This window comes from Thunnus albacares, chromosome 5, assembly GCF_914725855.1.
Source record: "Thunnus albacares chromosome 5, fThuAlb1.1, whole genome shotgun sequence".
Lineage (NCBI taxonomy): Eukaryota > Metazoa > Chordata > Actinopteri > Scombriformes > Scombridae > Thunnus > Thunnus albacares.
In genome coordinates this window covers 24,909,912-24,930,755 of record NC_058110.1, presented here as the reverse complement: position 1 = coordinate 24,930,755, position 20,844 = coordinate 24,909,912, and the positions used below count along the sequence as shown (strand labels likewise).

The following is a 20,844-nucleotide window of genomic DNA, read 5'->3' as shown; positions in this document are numbered from 1 at the left end:
GAGGGAGGGAGGAGTGGAGAGGAGCATGCAACGAGGAGAGAGAGACAGAGAGAGAGAGAGAGAGAGTGTGTGTTTAAGGGAGGAGAGAGGAATCGCAGGCAGCAGAAACAACCAGGACAATAGAAGGACGCCACCTCGGGATCTATGAGATTAGGTGGTCCGTTCCTCAGCCTGGAGCAGCAGCAGTGAGAGGACTACAGAAGCTTTTTTTGTGGAAAGTGGCCGCTGCTGGACTTTGACCACATCTCACAGGCTGTACCAGACTGAGAAGAGACAGTTTTAGCACTCTCTCGTCTGCAGAGGAGTTCATTCTGGGGGCCAGCTATTACTCAAGTGCTCTTTGAAGTAGCTGATTGGATCTTTGACTGGATTTCTTTTTTTTTTTCCCCCTTGATAACTGATTAAAGATTCTGGAGTGACCAAGATGGGATTTATGACGTGGGAATATCCTCTGGAACAGGATTGGTTTTGTAAATAGATGAAGGCAGCACTGACAAGGAAAAATAGAAGCTTTAAAATGTGCATTCATTTTCTTTTAGGCTATAATATCTGTTTATTGTAAGTTATCAGTTTTCTCTATCTGTCGTCCTGCACAAGGTAAAAACAAACCTAAGGAATATGCAGCTGTTTCCTATGAGCAGAAAAATGATTTGCTCTGTTAATTTTTAACTGGATTAAATGAAGAGTAAAGGTAATGACACCAAATTGAAGTGCTATGTTTTTTTAATGAAGCTGTGTAATAACTGTTTCCCACAGTAGCAAACATGAGTTTTTTGGTATAAAAGCAAGTCAAGAACATAAAAGTAACATGTTCACATCTGTCCCTGTACAGGTGAGGCTCCTCTCGGCTCAGGCTGCTGACAGCCGTCAGTGTAGCTTTGGTTCTCAATCAGTCTCAGCTCTTTGCAGTTGTTTCTTTGGCTTCTTTTAGCCCATCTGCTCTGCTCTCCGTGTGAACACTGTCATGTTCTAGGGGTCGATCCCTGTCTGGACTGTGTGTGGTGGGTTATATGTTGAGTAGGTTGGATCTGTGAATCAGGGATGAGCCTGTTAGGTAATTAAGCATCTCCTGCTTCTGCCCACAAGTTTCCAAAGAACTTTCCACTGGTCTGAAACAAATTGCTTCCCCTGGAATAACTCCCCTCACTGTTATGAACTGCTGCTCTCCTGTCTGACCTCCTGTCTGAGTTTCTCTTGACAAATCTGGAGCTTAATTAAATCAGCTGCAAGCTTTTATTTTGGGCAGAAAATGCTTCCTCCTGACATGGGACATTTTGACTTTTTTCCTGGTTGGATATGAACTGTTGTTTCCAGTGCAACAGTTAAGTGAGGCGGTTTATTGTTGATTGTAAATGTGTTTTTGGTATGTTCTTGGCTGACTTCCATAGCTAAGAATTTTGTGGATACTAGCTGGTATTAAACCAGCTCATATCCCTTTCATCATCCGCTTCTCCCCTGAGATCAGGGGTGCTTGATTCCGTCTTGGGTGACTGTGGTTCGGCCCCCGCTGCGTTGCGGGAGCTGACGCCCTGTCCACAGAAGACACCCTGCCTTCTTGTTGCTGGTGCTCTCGGCTCTGCTGGCCGAGAATGATGTGGCAATGCCACGTCTCATCCTCAGAGTGCCGCTGCTACCGGTTGAAAGGTTTCTCCCTCCTGAAGCGCTTTCCCCTGTCAGCAGGTGCTGCAGGCCGGCTGCTGGACCAGCCTGTGGGAGACTGGCTGGAGCACGTGGGGCTGCCGCAGTACGAGAGCAAACTACTCCTCAACGGTTTCGACGACCTGCACTACATGGTGAGTTCCACGCTTCCTTTTTCTTTTTTTAAATACGTGTCTTATGACCTTATTTCCCTACTTGTTTGGATGTTTTGAGTGTATAGTGTTTCATATCACTCTCTTGAATGTTGTCTCCACTTAATTTTTTCACTTCTTTCCTCACTTTTATGATTTTCTTTTCTTATCTTTCTCTGTTTACTCCTACAATCCTCACCTTGTGTCTTGTGTCAATGAATGCTATATTAATGTCACCCTCGTTTAGCTGTGACATGATCCTATTAGCTTTGTCTGGAGTTCAATTAGCTGAAATCCTGTTATGACCCCACCCTCTGCATCCTGACTCTGACTGATTCGTCTTTGCTATATTTTATTACAGGCACATAATTCAATATCACACATTATGTCACAGGCTTTATAAAAATTCAAAATATTCAGTCCTGGATTCAAAGTCAGAACGTTTCCTCTCACTCATGCGACAGGCTCCCGGAGCATTCAATTGATGTTTGCTAGATTTACACGTCCGTTCGACGAGACGCTATATGGTCGGATCTGTGCTGTCAAATATTTTGTTTTCAGAGACTTTTATGTCATTACACCTGGTTGTGTATCGAAATCAGGTTCATACCGCCCTCTGACTCCCAGACGGTCTGCTTCCAGCTCAGGAGGCCGTTGTCATGGCCCCTAACTTACAGTCAGTGCCTGAGAAGTAGCTGATACCCTGCTAGTATGGAGGAGCATCTCAATGAGCAACGGGATGCTGTTGCCAAGCCGACATGTTTATAGAGCCTACAGTGTGTGACGCCACTATGAGTTGGCTCTCTTGCTTTTGTCAGTAATGATGACTGATGGAAGAGAGAAAGGGGGGACCCAGCTGGCAGGCCGGGGCTAGTGGGCATGTTTGAAATGAGACCGCCATCTTGTGTGAAAACTCTTCCCTCCTCCGTCAGGCCCATTATGCGTCTTTTCTTTAACACGTCGAGCCACGTGTTTGCAGATTTTCATCCCATCCAAACACCAAACTTGATTAGATTTCACTGATTTGAGGAGAACATGAATGCACACAGACGCAGACCACAACTGCATCCATCTGCATCCTCTCAGGCTCTAGGCTCTTGTTTTTGTTGCATATTTAGAGACAGAAAAATACCTTTTCAGTGCACAGTAATCCCAGTTTACAGCTGAATACTAAATAAGGAGTTGGAACACCTTTTGCCCTGAAACTGTGACTCTTCTAAAGATATGCTTACAGTATGTGAAGGAAATTCATTAATCCAGTTGCCTGTACACTGATAGTAAAGTCATCTTGTCTTTTTTTTTTTTTATGACCAGTGCTCCTAGAAGCCACACATCACACATTTGTACAAATCTTGTGTTACTTAGCATTCAGTTTAATGAGTCACCTGCGTAGCTGCCAGTGTCATTTTGATTCACAAGGCACGACGGCAAACACAGACTCGTTTATAACCTTCACATTACTCTGTGATTTGTTCAGATAATGTTACCTACACAAACTTTAATTTTTCACCTGTCCAGCAGCAGGTTGTATCTTCAGAAGTATTTTTGGTGATCTGACAGATGTCCTCTGACTGCCCAGAATGATAAAATGTTCGCCCGGGGCAAATGTTTCAATCCAATATTTTCACAGACCGCTCAAGGCGGGAAATTATTCAATCACGACAACAGCGGTGACAAGCTGAAGCCATCCCACAGTGAAATTAATAGAACAGACTGTAACCTTAAGAAGTGATTAAGTTACTTCAAACTCAGAGTTCTTTTTGTGTCGTGTTTCCATTTTTTTCCATTTATCTCATCCCCAGCTTAGTTTAACGGTGAAGGTCACATGTTACGCTTTGGTCCATCCAAGTCTGGTGAGAATTTATGGCCCTGACAACACCGTGTCATGTTTATATGTCTCGCTAAATGAAGGTCTGTGTTGATTGTCTGTTGGTTTTTGTCATTGAAGGCTTGTTAACCAGACTTGTAAATATTGTAAAACACACATTTTTGGTCTTCAGAGAGCAGATTTCGTGTGCAGGGATAGTAGTGTCATCTGTTTCTTAATATCGACAGCGATGTTTTACTGTTATGGAAGGTTTTACAACGCTAGAAACTCTATACTGATGAATACTAAAATAAATATGAACATTTCATGCTTTTATATAGCATGGATTTATACTATAGCTGCAGGAGCCTAATCTACTTTACATAACCAGAGAATAGACCAAACCTCCGGTTATCTGCCTTTCTCCCTCTCACCAGTGTCATCAACAGCCATGTTTAATTCTGTGTTGAAGCAGCCTCTGAAGTTATTCTCCAGGTTTAATCTTCCTACTGTCTTTTTAGTCTTTCACACTCTCCTTCCTCAGCCCTGAGCCCTCTTCTTCTTCTTCTTTTTTTTTTCCAAAGTGGAGAGCTGGCAATTTTTCTATCTTTAAACACGGCTTACAGACCACCTGGCTTCCTGAAATTGCTAGAGGATGTAGAAAAAAAAAAAAAAAAAGCCGTAACCTTTTAAACAGCATGTCCTTCTCACAGTAAATGTTGACCTTTTTAAAAGAATCACAATTTGGTCTCAATTGGAAATGAGAATTACCTTCTGAGTCACCTTGTCTTTTGCTTCTAATTGTGTTTAATGTGCACTTGTGCATTAGAGTGGATAGAGCAGGAGCAGAGCATATTTCATTACGCTTTGCTTGTTGGCTCCGTGTTACCAGACAGATATTCGTTGTCTGATGTTATTAGTGGTACCAGCCTCCAGGCACAGATTGTCACTGGTACGTCTGGATTTGTATGGAACAAATCCAATCTCGTAATTACCAAACTTTTCCAGTGTGTCAACTCTTAACAATCTGAAACCATAACACGCAAACTCCTAAATACACTCACATAGTTAGATATCACTGATATACACCATTGCTAGAGAATCATGCTTGAGTGAAATCTAATTAAGAGCGTAATGCTGCTCTGGCATCTCCTTTATAGCTGAGCTTTTACGATCGAAAGTCAAGAAGTCAGATTAATTTGCAGACAAAAAAATTTCTTTTTTTTCCCATCAAATGGAAAAATTCAGCATCAACTGAGCTCTGCACTAGTATCTCTAGAATGATCTGCAGGCATTGAAAAACAGTGGTTTAGAAACGGCGTGTCCACTGTAGCCGACTTGCAGTGAAATCACTAATTAAACAGCGTTTACTCTGCCAGTCGGACCGTCGTGATCTCCGTCTACCCTGCAGGCTCGCTCCAGAAGTGGATCAATAACAGCAGTGATTGTATTGTGTTCAAGCACCGAAGCAGAGACAAGCCTCTTCTGAAACCAATTAGATGCGTTTTATCGACTCATGGAGCAAAATGTCCTGATGAAACAAGCTCTGCGCGGCCGCGGTGCTCTCCAGTCCTCGCCGGTTCTGACAACTAACGCTTGTTGAAACGAAACAGCTCCTTTTTTCGCTGTACTTCTGGGCACCCGCTTTCTGGCGGCTGTGTTGTCAGCTGTGACGGGGTCAGCTAACAGAGCTCCAAGTTAGTTTGTATTCGAGGCAACTGTGTCACAGATGCACTTGTGCAGCTAGCGTTTATGGAGCCAGCTAGAGAGGAACAAATATGCTTTAAGTCTCCAATCTGTAGAGGTGACTCGGTGCATAATAGAAGCAAAAACCTCTTAAGAAAGAGTTTGGGTTTTAATCAAAAAGGGGCACAAAGGTGAGAGAAACTTTAGAATCCGCTACATCTGTTTGTACTTTGGTGGCTGCATCTGTGTTATCTTAATTCAATAGTCTCTTCTCTTATAACATCTCTCTTCATTGTTATTCTCCGGCATTAAATAAATGCAAAGTGGATACGCTGGAAAGAGTCAATGCCACCAAAGCCTGCAGACAAATTGGAAATTCGGTAATGGCTTCATGCATTAGAAGCTCAAGGATTGGAAATGGATTCATTGATTTCTCTGTTGTGCCAATGGCGGTGATGTATTGCTGTCCATTTACCCGTCTGAAAAACATTTGTGCGGGGATTAGATCGAATATATGGTCGATTTTGAAACGTTTTTTTTATTGTCGCTACACATTCAATCACAGTCTCCTTATAGGCCTTTTTCACAGGCCCGTGTGGTCGTATGACAGCTTTGTTTAGCAGGACAAACTATGACTTTCATCGCTTTTGGTTAGCTGTCTGATGGTGAGAATGAGTGATCCATGCCTGTTTGCCCCCCTGAATTGAGAGTGCTTTAAACCGGAGGGACTGGCTGTGGCTGAGGAGAGAGCAGAATTTTAATCAGAGGACAGAGACGGATGGGCAGCACAAGTACAGACACAAAATCACCTAGCTTACACCGCTATAGATGTTTTCTTTTCACTTCCATACTGTGCTGATGTCAGCTCTTTCTCAACTAATGTATTCTCACTTAGACCTGCTGAGCCTGTGGTGAAGGGGAAAAAGTGGGACCACATCAGTCCAAAATTTCCCTACAAAGCTGTCACCACCTCGTCTTCTCAAGTCACACAGTTTGTGTTTTCAAAGTCCTTGTGTGGGAATAAATAGTTCATCAAGATGTAACAGAGGTAAATGTAATATTTTATTTTGCAGGTGATGAGAGTTTTATCATCTCAGTGACCTTTCAAAGACCTTTCAAGCATCTTAACACTTTATAAGGACGCTAATTTAATGTCTTTGCCATCAGTAAGGTTTAGTATGTCACATAGAAAAATATGGATGAGGGCTGCAACTTACAATTATTTTCTTTATTAATTAATCTGGTGATTATTTACCTGATTAATCGGAAATTCAGTTGAAAAAAAAAAGTCTGTTATCTTTGCCCAGAGCTCGAGGTGCAATCTTCATATTACGAGTTTTGTCCGACCAGCAGTCTAAATCCGAAAGATAGTCGGGTCATTATCATGTATGACAAAGAAAAACTAGGTGGTGTTTGGCATTTTTGTGTGAAAAATCACTGAAACAATTAATGGAGTTTCAGAATAGTCGCAGATTAATTCTGTCGATCGACTAGCAGATTATTCAACTCATTGTTTCAGCTCTAATATGGATGGAAACAAACTTCCAGTAACCAAAATGTTTAGCTATGTCAGTTAGGGCTGCAATCAATGATTATTCTCATTTTTAATGAATCTGTTAATTTTTGGGGATTAAAAGATTAATTCTTGAGTGTATAAAATATCAGAAAATTCAGAAAAATGTCCACCACAATTTCACAAAGTCCCCAAACGTGACGTCTTCAAATTACTTGTTTTGTTTGACCGACAGTCAAAAACCTCAAAATATTTAATACATGAAGATATGAAACAGAGATTAAGCTAGCCACTGTTTTGCTTTTTTTTTTGCTTGAAAAAAGCCTTAAACAGTTAATCAATTATTAAAATTGCGGGTGATTGATTGTGAACCTACTAGTTGATTAATGGGCTAATCATTTCAGCACTAACGTCAATCTCTAACAAGGCCGCAAATCCCACATGGCCCATTATGTCTTTTTCACATCAGCCGTTTTGTTCTGATAAGATAATGTCCTTTTCCACTGCAAACATTAGAACAAGATTTTTTGTTCAAACATGGTGCCTCCTGTGCATACCTCAGTGATGGATAACATTAACAGCATCTTAACACTCTATAAAGCTCAAGAAACCATAACCGCAGGAAGAACAAGACATAAACACGGGCAAATTACACAGAAAAAACACGAGAAACACGAAATAGCCGGATTAAATAAAACACATCTACTTAACAGTAAAAGTGCAGAAAACAAACCCAGAAAACGGGAGCAAAGACTGTAGAGCCAGTCTGTCTGAGCTATTTCCCCCCGCAGAGCCATTTATCAGTTCATCTCCAGTGGGACAGTAATGCAATGATCCATGCACTGTCAAAGTGTTATTATCCATCCAGCTCCCCAAATAGTTTCAATCCTCAGCTGGAGAGGCAGCGATCAGCGTGTTGCTGCTCAGAGATAATGGGCTTCAAGTTGTCAGTTTAGTGCGAGGTATTAAGAAAGCGAAAGAGATGCGTCATGATGTCTTGTGCTCAATCTGAGCTCTAACTCGGGTCACGTCTCACCGTAGTTATGACCGAGTTCATGCACCAATTTGCTCTTAACTTTCCTTCTTTCGTTCTTTCTTTTCTCATGTCTTTCTTTGTCTTTCTTTCTCCTCAAAATTCCCACATTTCTTCATTTCTTTCTGTCTTTCTATCAGTCTTTGGGTTTTTCTTTGTCTTTCTTTTTCAAAATTCCCACAAACAGGCTGCTGATAAACTGCTCATATTACACACTCACACACTATGACTTTAACGTCACTATATATCAGTGGCTCACTCAACAAAATTGATTAACATTGTGACTCCGCATGCAGCATTACACAGATTAGTCTGCAGTTTTTACATTCACTGACAGGCTCGCTCCTCTCTCTTCATCCTTTCCGCCCCTTGTTTGTATCTACCTTGTCTGCATGAAAAACAGGATGTCAGGTTTGACCTACAGACATCTCCTCTTCTATCCTGTTACTGTGTGTTGGTGTGTGTGTGTGTGTGTGTGTGTGTGCCTAGGTGAGCACTATAGGATTAACCTGAGGTTCATATTGAAGAGTCAGCCACATGAGCCCTGAGCCGTCACAATTTGTTCCTGAGGCAGCATCTCTCATGGAGCGTCATGATACTTTAACAGATGAGATTTAGTTGCTGACCTCTTCTTCAGAAGTAACGCAGTGAGCGTTTTCGGATAACTCTTCTACAGATGACAAGATGGACTACTTTACTCACTGGTCATCTGAGTAGTAATGCTTTGCAATAACTCATTTATTTAGACTGCTGATGAATGATTTTACAGTGTAAAAAAATAGAATCACCTTTTACATATCAGTGTTGATTTTCTCCTCCCTGCAGCCATCAGCTACTATCAACCATTGATGCACGAGTATTCCTACCCCTCCATCTCATATCCCTGTACACTTGCAATTCTGACATTGATTTATCATTCATTTCTCCATTATCCATTACCTGCCTGTCACACAGTCTCAAAGGTGATACTGTTTGTAACCAAAGATGGGTTTGACCATCGTTCACACACACGCCTGTCAGTTCCCTCCCCCACACACTTAAGTCTCATTTAAGGGGTTATTGACGTGGCTCCCCGTTCACTACAGTCAGTAGGTTGGAGTCCCAGGGAGGAGTTTGAAGATCCCACTCAGGAATGATTGACCTTTTTTTTCTGCAATGGTACCATTACGTGTGATCGATACTAACCGTGCAGCATAGGCTCTTCTATTGGAGTCTCAACCAGATTGCATTCTGTGCTTTAGATTTTTAGTGTATTTAAAGATTTATTCATATGACTTGATCATTCAACCTGGCTCTTACCCTTAAGATTCTGCAGTATAAAACATTTTATATATGGTGCAGCAGAGTGTGAATGTTTTGCCTGAATCCATTTTTATTTATTGTGGACAAAAATATCACTGTAAATGGTGTTATCACAATAATTGTCAGACTTCTTCTGAAATACTGCTGTATAGTAAAATTACTTAATGTGATGTTCACCTTGGATTTAATCAAATTGAACAAACTGAACAGAACTGAATATATTACTGCACCCTGTGAATGAACTAACACCAAAAAACTAAAAAAACACTCCAAACAAAAGCAGGTTGGTTGTTTAAAGAGAGTCAACTTTCAGTTAGATTCAGTTCATGTTCTCATTTGACTTTTGACTGGTACTGTATATACATAAACTGGCTACACTTGAGTAGGTTGACTAGCTAATGCTTCTCTGGTCCTGCTCTGACTGCTGTGTCTCTATTTGACCAGTAAAATAGTGTTTTCTTGTGATTTATCCAAAAAAACCGCTAAGAAAAACAGGGGAGCTGTGCTTTGTTCATGTACCCTCTGAAAACCGCAATAATTACTGTAATGACGGTAATGGAAATGGTTGGCAATATTGTTACCATTGCGGTCTATAGTAAAAACAGTACACCGGCACATCTCTACTGTGTTCTTATGTGTGCAGCACACTTTCTGGAGGCTGCTACAGCCACGGGTATAAAGAAACTACACAAATCCTTTAACAAGCATTTTATTTTCTGCTACAGGGGAGTAATGTAATGGAAGACCAGGACTTGAGAGAAATTGGAATCACAGACCCGAGCCACAGAAAGAAGATCTTGCATGCAGCACGTTCCTTACCCAAGGTAACAAATCATTGATTACTGCCTCAATACTAATCTCAGCGTAGTCAGAGCTGATTCACTGTCTTGCATTGCCTCTGATGTTGGATCACAAAGTGCTAATCTTCCCTTTAATACCAAGGCGTGTTGTATAAGTCTAACAGATAGTCTCTTAGCTCCTTTGAGGTACCAATATACATGTATGAGGTTATTTTAGCCAGTTCTTCAGAGTGAGGCAAAAAAAAACTTTAAAGGCACCATGCAGGGCCAGTCATTGTCCCAAAGCTCTCGAAGTATCAGTGAATGATTTAGTCCTCTCCTGCAGGTGAAAGCACTGGGCTGTGACGGCAGCAGCTCGCTGTCCTCCTGGCTGGAGAATCTGGGCCTGCACGAGTACTTGCACAACTTCCTGGCCAGTGGCTATCGCACTCTGGATTGTGTCAAAAACCTTTGGGAACTGGAGATTGTCAATGTGAGTCACGGTGACGTACATGAGGACTATGAGGAGTATTGGAGGGTGAAATTAGTTTGCGAGTATGTTAAACAAAATTCAGCACAAGGGACACGTTTTGACAGTTTAGACCAGCCGCAGTTTGGGAAGGTAAGAAACTGAAACTCTGAAGGTGAATACTGAATGAATATTATGGAAGTAGTTTTAAAATACTTCAATTGATCAGGCTTCAAATGTCAGAGAACAAACCAGTAATATTTGAGGTAGTGACACTTCACCTGCCTTTTGAGACAGAAGTCTCTTGTTTGAAGGAAGCAAAGCACATTTTTTGTTGTGGTAAAACAAAGTGAGAGCTATTCTAAGATAAGACATTTAAGATCTCATTGAAGGCTTGAGGCTTAAAGATTTCAAGTAAAGTTGTTATGACAAGTTAAGCGTCTATGTCTGGCGTTTCTTGGTGCGCTTCCAACTTTCCAGCATTTCTGATTCTTCAAGTGTTGCTACACGTGTTAACCAAATAATTTCTTCTTTCCTCAAGGTGCTAAAGATCACCCTACTTGGTCACAGGAAACGCATCATTGCTTCCTTAGCAGAGAGGCCCTATGAGGAGCCTCCTGTCAAGCCTCCTCGTTTGTCTCAGATCAGGGTGAGGACATGCATAGAGGCTCCTACATTATTATGCCAACAACATACTGTACTTTACTTGTTACACACTTTGAAATGAGGGACTGAATGAGAGTTTGATGTTTTTTCCTCCTCTCAAGCTTGTTAGTTTCCATCAATGTTTTGATTTTTTTTTTTTTTTTAGTCCACAAAAGCTGCAAATTTACTGAGAAAAATTAAACACAAAATAGCCAGCAATCATCATGTTACGTTCATCATGTGACAGCTGACTGTGTCTGTCTCTTTAGTGCCAAGACCTGCCTGGATCCCAGACCTCATCTCCGCTTAGCCTGATGGAGTCATACACAGGACGCTCAATGGACCCTCTGCTGCCAGTAGGAGAACCAGGGAGGAAAAAAGTGCCAGATACCGACTATGACGTCACCCAAAGACATCGCAGTGAACGACACAGATCGCATGTATGTGGATTATCTCTCACTTCAGCAGTACATTATGGCCTCCGGTATCTTCATGTGATTGTAGTGTGTCCCTGCAAGTCTTCTTTGACATTAATGCTTTTTTTTTTTTCCAGGAACGGTATGAAGAACGGCATCGAGAACCCCGTTTGACCCTGCGGCCGCCTAGTTTGGCAGCACCGTACGCTCCAGTCCAGAACTGGCATCACCAGCCAGAGAAGCTCATCTTTGAATCCTGCGCCTACGAAGCCAATGTATGTTTTCGCCTTTCTCGTTCATAAATTATGCTGTTTGCATTGAATATTTCAAAGTATATTTCTGTCTTCTATTCCCTTTATAGTACCTCGGTTCCATGCTTATTAAGGATTTACGGGGTACTGAATCCACCCAGGATGCCTGTGCCAAAATGCGGGTATGAGACAGTTTTCTACTGTAATCTCAGTGGATAAACATGGACTATTCTACATATTAGTACATAATAATTGGCCTTAATGTCCTTTCTGCTTGTATTGTTCATTTTTTTCATCCAGAGGTCAACAGAACAAATGAGAAAAGTCCCGACCATCGTCCTTTCCATCACATACAAGGGTGTGAAGTTCATTGATGCAGCCAATAAGGTTAGCAATCAAAGTTCACTTTTTAACCCTGCGTGTCATGTTACACATTATAGTGAACCCAAATACATAAATAAATACATAAATAACAGCACATTTGCTTTTGTAAGATTTTGAGATTGTGTGTATGAAAGTGTTCCAGTCAAACGTCACGCTGCTTCTCTTCTGATTGTAAATGTCATGCCTCCAAGTTTCTGTCAGACTTGTTCATGTTAGTATTTCCTGACGGGGGGGGGGGGGGACATCTCCTCATATTGACATTTTTTTGAAATGAATGAAAAAAGACTCAGCCTGGTTTAACTTTTCATGGCTCCACTTTCCTGCGATAGCTGCGAAACCCACTTTATGTCTCGATTTCACCTCCTCAGCGGCTGTCTCGGTATTTTCATAACACATTATAGAATTCGAGCTCTGTGTGTTACAGCTTAACATTCTGTTTGCCTTGTGTTAATGCCATCAAACAGAAACGCGTAGCTTTTACAGAGGGTTATTTAAAGTCACTGAGTCTCATTCATGCATTCCTCTCCTCTCGGTGCAGAACATCATCGCAGAGCATGAGATCCGTAATATTTCGTGTGCAGCCCAGGACCCAGAAGACTTGTGCACATTTGCCTACATCACTAAGGACCTGCAGACCAGCCATCACTATTGCCACGTGTTCAGCACAGTAGACGTGGTAAGGATACCCTCATTGTCCTTTAACCGAAAACAAACTGGTTTATCTGTTTCAGAGTGAAATGAATATGACGTGCAATTTTTGTGTCAGCTTGATTTTAGCATAAACAAGGTGAACATATTTAAAGGAGGCTCTCTAGCGAGCGCTGATAACTTTCCTTACTGCTAAATTTGAATTCCTCCAGCGTCGTCTCCCGTACTTGTGGCTGTAACATTGAGGAGATGTGACAGTCCGCACGGTCAAAACTGTTATCTCTAGACTGCCCTATCTCTTCAAGGTGTCACGCTTCAGTTGGGGTTGATTGCCTCCTCGTACACACACAGTGCTACTCTGCCTTTGATAACTAGCCCTCCATTACCTACTCTGTTCCCCCTTGAGATCTGATGATTATCCTGCTAATCTGCCTCATAATGCAGCAAGGGTCATTCCAGTCTACAGTCTGGAGGAGCTTAGCAGCGCTCAGTTTCTACTGTGATTTCCTCTGTGGGGTTGAAAAAAGGGGCTGCCCCTTATCAAGTAGGTGCCGCAGCAGTTTGAGAACCATCAAAGGCCAAAACAGCCAGGGGTGATTTTGACCATAGTAGCTGCTATCAGATGACACATTTATCTAAGGGCAGATATTTTCAAAAGTGAAGAATATGCAGATAAATTCAGAGCTTCGTGTTGTATTGACGCAGTGCTCTCACCACGAGTTCTTTTTTCAGCTTCCCAAGACACATAATGTGAAGCTTGAATCCTCTGTCTTTAGTCTGAAAGTGCTTGTTCATATTTGGAAGCTGTCAGGGTTTAACAATAGAATGCAGCAGCGATTAAATGCTAAACTACGGCAGATGTATTCAGCCCAGGTACTGAGCGGAGCTGCTCGCTGATGCACAATACTCCCAAGACAACTGTCACTTCTCCAAGTTACGCAATTTGGTTTTGAAGAAGTTTCAGGCAAGGAAACTTTGTCGTGATATCTTTTGTTGTCTCACTGCAAACTGAGTATTGTTTTGTTCCTTAGCCTGGAAACAAAACTGTGCTCAGTTTACTGTGAGACAGCTCTATATCTGCTGAGAGGATGCTGAATACTTAAAAAGTCTGCTTGCTCTCTCTCTCTCTCTCTTTTTGCTAGAACCTGACCTATGAGATTATACTGACGCTGGGGCAGGCGTTTGAGGTAGCCTATCAGCTGGCTCTGCAGGCCCAGAGGACCAAACAGCACCAGAACCTTCCAGTGGGACCAGGTTCAGAGGTCATTGAGACCAAGTCCAGCCGACCTGTACCCAAACCACGAGGCAGCGTACGGAAGTCAGGGGTGAGTTGGAGATACATACCGCAGCGTAGACGTCAGACACACACATACACACACTTAAACCTATTAAAACTTAATGGAAGAGTTGATTGGAGTTTAATGGGGGCACAAAAACTAATACAAGCTGTGCTACTGCTTTTTTTTTCCTTATCCTGAAATGCACTTTACCTGTTCATGGACATGATGTAGTGCATTGCTCTGCTTGTTGTTATTGCAGCATTAAAAAGAAGTCAGAGACATCCACAAATCAAAAAAATGCTATTACAAGATGGCAGCTGGTGTAAAACTAAAGCATATCACACATTACTGAGTCATCCTCACACTTGATGTAATAATTATGTTTTTATAGGAACATAGATCTAGCTTTTTTGGAATCAAACGCACAGAAACACATTAGACATTTAGAACATTTGTATCAGTCTGCAGCTTTTCACATCGTTATTACACTGTGCTAATGTTCGTCTGGCCATTAGCTTTAAACCATTAAGAAGTGAGCTTGTGTTGAATATAAATGAGATAATTACACCTCAGGGACCAGTCGCACATCTCCGTCTGTTTAATGGAATTTCTCTGTCGCAGACAAATTTCCAGTGTCAGAATAAAATCATGAGAGTTTTGCTAGAGTCGCGGCTCGCCCCCGTCATCTCGATCGTTTGGTATAAGGTCATAAAACTCAGTCTGAGCTGCCTTACGTCAGTCTTTTTCTTGTCTTGACGGTCCCATAAAATCAAACATGTTAAATATTATTGCAAGTTTTTAGCCTTGGCTCATGCAAATGGTGAAGTTCAATGACGTGAACATTGTCAACTACCAATAGGTGCGTTCTCTCCAGCGCCAAATAGGAAGCCGAAAACTGGGTAGATGAACAATTCTCGGTTCTTTTGGACTGTGGAAAAAGGAGGAGAAACTGGTGCAAACCACTGCACACACAAGGACAGCTGTGGCCAAAAGCTGTTTCTGTTTCTGCTCCATTGTTCAACATTTTTTCATGTAAATTTCCACCAGGAGCAGGATGTGAAATAATCTCAAAAGGAATCTAGTTGTAGTTTTGCAAATAGTGACCCTGCAAGATTCCCGTCTTTGAGTCTGTGACTTAAGACTCAGTGACTTATGATACTTTGTCTTTAGATTTGAGAGGGTGTCAGACTTTAGTCTTTTAAAAGTCTTTTCAAAGTCTTCTAGCGTATTGTAGGCATAAAGAGAATCATGTAAGATTTTTGATTTTTACTGTCGCTTCTTCAGTGTCTGCCTGTGTTTCCCTCCTCCACCTCTGTGTTTTGATATTTAAATGCTCCACCTTTATTTAATCAGGGTTGTTTTGCTGAGCACAAATGCACTTTTCCAAAAAACATCCTGCCTAACACTCCCACAGTTACATACACCAACACCTAAAAAACTATCCAGCACAATCACAGTTTCCTCCTGTCTCATGCTGCATGCTCAAATCTGTATCAATTTCTCTTCCTGTAACTCTCTCACAACCCCACCTCTTGTCTTTTTTTTTTTTTCTTGTGCTCTTTCCCTTTCTTCTGTCTTTCTCCTCTTTCCTCCTGGCGGTGTTTATCTCTCCCAGGACTCTCCTCCTCTCGACAGTCGTTGCTGTTACTGTTACACCTGCACCACCCACCGTCCCTCCTTCCTACCGCTGCACTCTACCAGCCCTGCTGCCCAGGTGCTGCCTTCACATCGTCATACCATCCTGTCCTGTCTCCATCCACCCATGCTTTTCTCCTTTTTCTTCCTAGTTTTTTTCCCTCTCACTGCCTTAACAACCCCATAATCCCCCTTTTATGTATTTATATTGCTGATATTATATGTTTTACTGCTGTGTGTGGAAAAAAAATAGATATATATGAGCTACACTTTACTATACATGGCCTCTGATAAAAGCTTTTATCAGCTATGTTACTTTTGACTCTGGCGCCCCCTAGTGACAGTTTGGTAGTAATACTATGAATGTTTACATACACAGAGAAGCTCATTCTGTGCCTGGTTTTTGGTGAGGGTGGAACTGTGGAGTGCTAAAATATCCTTCAGTGCTGTTACTTTACTGATGTTTTAAGGCATAAAAATCCATTAGATGAAATATCAAGTTAGTCCTTTAAAAAGTACTGAGAAAGAGTTAACTTTTTATAAAGAATAACATTTTTGGATGTGACTTTTATGACTTCAAAAGACAAACATAGTGGAGTTAGAATTAGATTTTATGTTAAAAAAAAAAAGAAAAAAAGTTCCAATTATCAAACAAATAATATAAAATCTTGTTACTCTCCTGCAACTGTCTTCACATCTAATCTATTGCAGTTTATGAGAAGCTTAACAGTTTACTCTCAATAGCTGTGATTTGAACTGTAGTGAAGTATGCGACATCACAAACAAATGAAAGTAACTAAAATTTGTGATTTGTGAGAAATAAAAATAATACTCAGTTACAATAAAAGTTATAATGATTATAATAGTTTATATTAACGATACTGCTTTGCCATTATATAGATTTTATTTGCAATCTGTGCAAACTTGGATTTACACAACTTTTTTATGGGTAAATTTTAGGTAAATGTCAGGAGATGTTGCGGCCTGTTGGCAGGTGGATTCCACAGGTAGACAGGAATCTTCTCTTGATTCATGACAAAAAGGATGTGAGCATTATCGCAAAGTTTCACCCAAATAAAGAGGTTAACCATGCCAACAGATGAGTTAGTCTGCAAGTAGTCACCTGAGTTCATTCTCCTTTCCCTCTGTGATTCAGTGATATTGTTACTGACTGAACCTGTTTGTGTAATTACTCACTAAAAGATCCACTGCTGTTGAAAGGCAGACAGTTTGATGCTCTCCGTTTGTGTTTACAGGGAGATGTTGTGGATCAGGAGGGGGATTCTCAGTCCCAGAGCAGCGCCACGTGGCTCGTGGACCCCAAGGAATCCAAGCGCACCATCAGCACTAAGTACGAGACCACCATATTCTGAGTGGACCCCCTCTTCCTCCTGACCTCTGCACCTGGGCCTGGTCTCTCACCCCTCTCCTTTCCCTCCTTCTGTGTGCCTTTCACTGTGACTCTGCCTCTTTCCAGGCTGGACCCCCGCCCTCCCTCGTCTCCCCTCACACCGTAGCTCTGTCTCGTGTTGTTGCCGGATCGACTGACAGAATAATCTTGTACTCAGTCTGTCACTCCCTGACATCACTTTTGTCTTCATCTGACAACAACACAATCTGTGACAGTTGAACGAGCGCTTTGTTCCTTCCTTATCCTAAACCACCACCACTACTACTCTACTACGTATTGATTATTAGTGCAACCCTTCCACTTTATCAGTCCTCTTCTAGCTGGTATCAGTCACACTACCAGCCTGCCACTTTCCTTCACTGTTATTCTCCTCTCTGTTTACCTTGTATGCTCCCTGAACTCTGTACAATGCTTCCTTTTCCCCCCCAATCAACATCCTACTATTGACTCTTAGTGATAAGCTCTTTTTTTTTTTTCTTGGTGCTTTTCCCGCTCCATTAGGCGACGGCCGCTCTGAGGCTTTTCACTCTGATCTTTCAACTCCTGACTGCGAGTCCTGAGAAAATCTGAGTGACCCACTGCACACATCCTGTACCTGGATGGACATGTTTCCTGAGGGAACTGTGAAACTGCTCCCGCAATTTCTATGCATCAGTCGGATTGTAGCAGACTGTTTCTGTTCAGGGGGGATGCAGGTTGTGCTGTTAGAGCGATTTAACAAAGGGGGAGATTTTTTCACTATCAGCAGGCTGTTCAAAGCCAAAGGAGGCTAAGATTCTTGCACTGTGATAAAGTCCTTTTATGGAGCTAATAAAGTAAACATTTTGAGGGATTTTCTTGTGGGATGCAGAGGATTTGGACCTGCATGTTAGTGGTCCTGGCTGCTCCAGAAAATAGACAGTCCAAACTGTCTACGACTGGCATGCTCTCCTCTGTCTATCAATCAGAGCACCAGGATTAAAACCTGATGCTTCCTCTGGAGTGAAATAACTATAACTAAGCACTTTCACCAAATCCCTAAATGTGTAAGAATAAGTGCATCTTCCTCTGTCCTGTCTTTTTCTCTTCTTCTTCTTCTTCTTCTTCTTTTCACGACAAATGCCTTCAATGTTCATCCTGCCTTTTGTTTTGCCAATCACAGCAAGTTAATATTTCACTGCTGCCGGTGAAAAGAGTTAATCATTATATCGGGGGAGGGGTGATCCATCACAATGTTTGTGTCCATTATTTCAGTGTTATTTTTACTTATTTTAACCTCATTGCTTTGTGTGCATGTGTCTGTGTCCCTTCCTTGTAGCTGAACACTGTGACCACTCCCAGCCAGTGTGAAAGGACAGGAATGAGCCCTGTTGCATGATGGGTGTTTTTGTTGGGAAAAGTGACCTACTTCTCATGCAGAGGATCACATCACCAGTTGGACTGTGACTACAGCTCACCACAGTAACATATCAGGCGGTGGGTGGGTGGGTGGGGAAGGGGGGTGGAGTGGGCCCGGAGAGAAACGTGTACAAAGCTCTCAACACTGCACGGTCCATCAGTTCATCTGACCTCACCGACTTCATCATCGCTCACTGTACACACACACACACACACACACATGCACACACACCTCCATCTAGCGTCCTGTCCATCAGAAAGTGATGGTTGTCATGCTCTTTGCATTTCCTGAGAAATGAATTGTGGCCTCCCAACAGCTATCAGTCTGCCCTCACAGAGGGTTTGTGTTCACTCTTTCAGGAAATGTACCTGTAGGTTTCAATGCAGAACTTGTAGTTAAAGGGGAAGTAGCTGAGATGAGGAACTACATGTTTTCTGTTATGACACGAAGGTACAAACTGAGGCATCAGACAAGAGACCTCACAACTGTAGGTACACACTCCTTCCTGGATTATTCGTCCTGTATCCAAATAGTAGCGTCTCCTCATGACCATCTCATCCACAACATACATGTATAACTGTGATAAATAATGTAATCTTGCACGGGAGGAATTCTCTAACCAAACTTAAAGGACGAAGGGGCAGAGAAACAAACACTACAAAGACTGTTTTATAGTAATATAACAGGGGGTGGCTTTTATTTGATTTGAAAGTTGTAATTTTTTGTTTGTTTTTGTATGTTTTTATTGTTTTATTGGACAATGACGTGTCCTAATGCGGGAACTGGATCAGGTGTGGTTCTCTGCAGTTTCTCTCCTTCCCTGCTCCTTTGTTCAGTTAATCTACACAAGATTATTCACCAAACCTGCCATGCAGGCTGGTACATCTTTAGATTTTAGCTGCAGAACAGAACAATAGGGCACAGCATGTTTCTCCTAGCTAACTCCCAGTATGTTGACTGTTAATGGTACTTTTTGGTCAGCCGATGTGTATATGGGTACATAGTCAGGTCGTTTTTGATTTAACTGTTGTATATGTGGTACGTTGTCAGGCCAGTACGATAACTCTATGGTACACTGTCTTCAGCTCACTGGTTGTCGGCACCTTCAGCCATCAGCCTGGTCCCATTCTGCTTTTGCACATTGCTGAGGATCAGGAGAGATATTTTGGGACTAATCTGATGACAATAATGATGAGAATGATATTGTACATGAATCTAGCAGTCTGTATTTTGATACTTGAATGATTTTTGCTTTTATAGATATCCATATATATATATATATATGTATATGTATGTACGTATGTAATTTTTTTGACGTTTGTCAAAAGAGAGAAAAGGACTGTCTTATAAAGTTAAACATATCGTGAATAAATACCCTGTGATTTAAAAGAAAAAAGGCTGAGAAAACAATGACTCAGAAGAGGGACCTCACTTCAGAAGAAAAAAAAAAAGATTGTAAATAATCTTGGGCTTCCAGTCTTTTTTATGATTATTTTTCATAATTGTACAACTAATAAATGGAGCAATTAGAAATGTTGTCCCTGTTGACTTTTTATTTGCTCTTTTTTTATCGTTACCATGGAACCTTTTGCATTTTCTTTTATTTCAGACACGGATCCCAACTTTTGCTGAATTTCCTTTCAGATTTCCAGTTCTACTGCAGGTCTCACAGCTAAGGCTTCACAGTGTATATATACGCCTTCAAAGTGTTTTGATTTGTCAGAGGACAAACAAGGTCAGTGGATGTGCCAGGATGAAATGTTTGGTCTCCACCCTCCACGTCCATCTCATAAACCCTTCTCTGCTGATGGATGGACAGCGGCAGCTCACAGTCAGTGCAGGAAACCGAAACCAACTACAAGAGATTAAGCAACAGAGGTCCAGATACAGCTGACAGTATAATATCAACACAGCTTATTCTGTCAGTCTAAACAGCAAGCTGCTGCATTAGATACCAGCTGTAGTGACATTAGGAACAAACATGCTGCTACAGTATATTTCTTTGCACTAAAACCTTCCAGACGTTATATGATTAGGTTTATTTTTGGAGTTAGGGTCCTACTGGTTCCATTTAACCTGAAGTGAGCCTGTTACAAACTTTTAAAAGTATTTGCTCATTTGAAACTTAATGTTGAAAAAAAGAACAAAGTCACCGTGTTCTGTTGACTTACTTTAATTAGCTGAGGTTAATTCAAATATTGTACTTTTTTTAAATTGCTCCAGCACCAGGATGTTCATTGACATTTTTTTTTTTTTTTGCTTTGTTAGAATGGAAAACAAATCAACAGAAGGAGATTACTGGAGCTTTAATTTAAATGCAACAACAAATACTCCAATAACAGTCGCTTCAAAATAACTCTGGAGTTTGTGTAAAGAGATGATGAAACCCTGTTTATTTTTATAACTGACTCTAGCAG

The 20,844-nt window shown here is 41.4% G+C and overlaps 1 protein-coding gene across 7 annotated transcripts in view; it reads left to right on the top strand.

The window, feature by feature from the left end:
• LOC122982052 (ankyrin repeat and SAM domain-containing protein 1A-like) overlaps positions 1-18,503 on the top strand; it is a 64,048-nt gene extending 45,545 nt beyond the window's left edge. For 3 of the 7 annotated variants that reach the window (XM_044351031.1, XM_044351029.1, XM_044351025.1), the window contains 12 exons: positions 1,678-1,793; positions 9,857-9,955; positions 10,257-10,403; positions 10,921-11,028; positions 11,294-11,464; positions 11,578-11,715; positions 11,802-11,873; positions 11,992-12,078; positions 12,614-12,751; positions 13,866-14,048; positions 15,619-15,717; positions 16,895-17,543. In XM_044351031.1, the coding sequence (XP_044206966.1) occupies positions 1,678-1,793; positions 9,857-9,955; positions 10,257-10,403; positions 10,921-11,028; positions 11,294-11,464; positions 11,578-11,715; positions 11,802-11,873; positions 11,992-12,078; positions 12,614-12,751; positions 13,866-14,048; positions 15,619-15,717; positions 16,895-17,011 (1,475 nt within the window). In that variant the 3' untranslated portion in view covers positions 17,012-17,543. The other 4 variants (XM_044351030.1, XM_044351028.1, XM_044351027.1 and 1 more) reach the window with 4 other exon arrangements.
• The last annotated feature ends 2,341 nt before the right edge of the window (positions 18,504-20,844 follow it).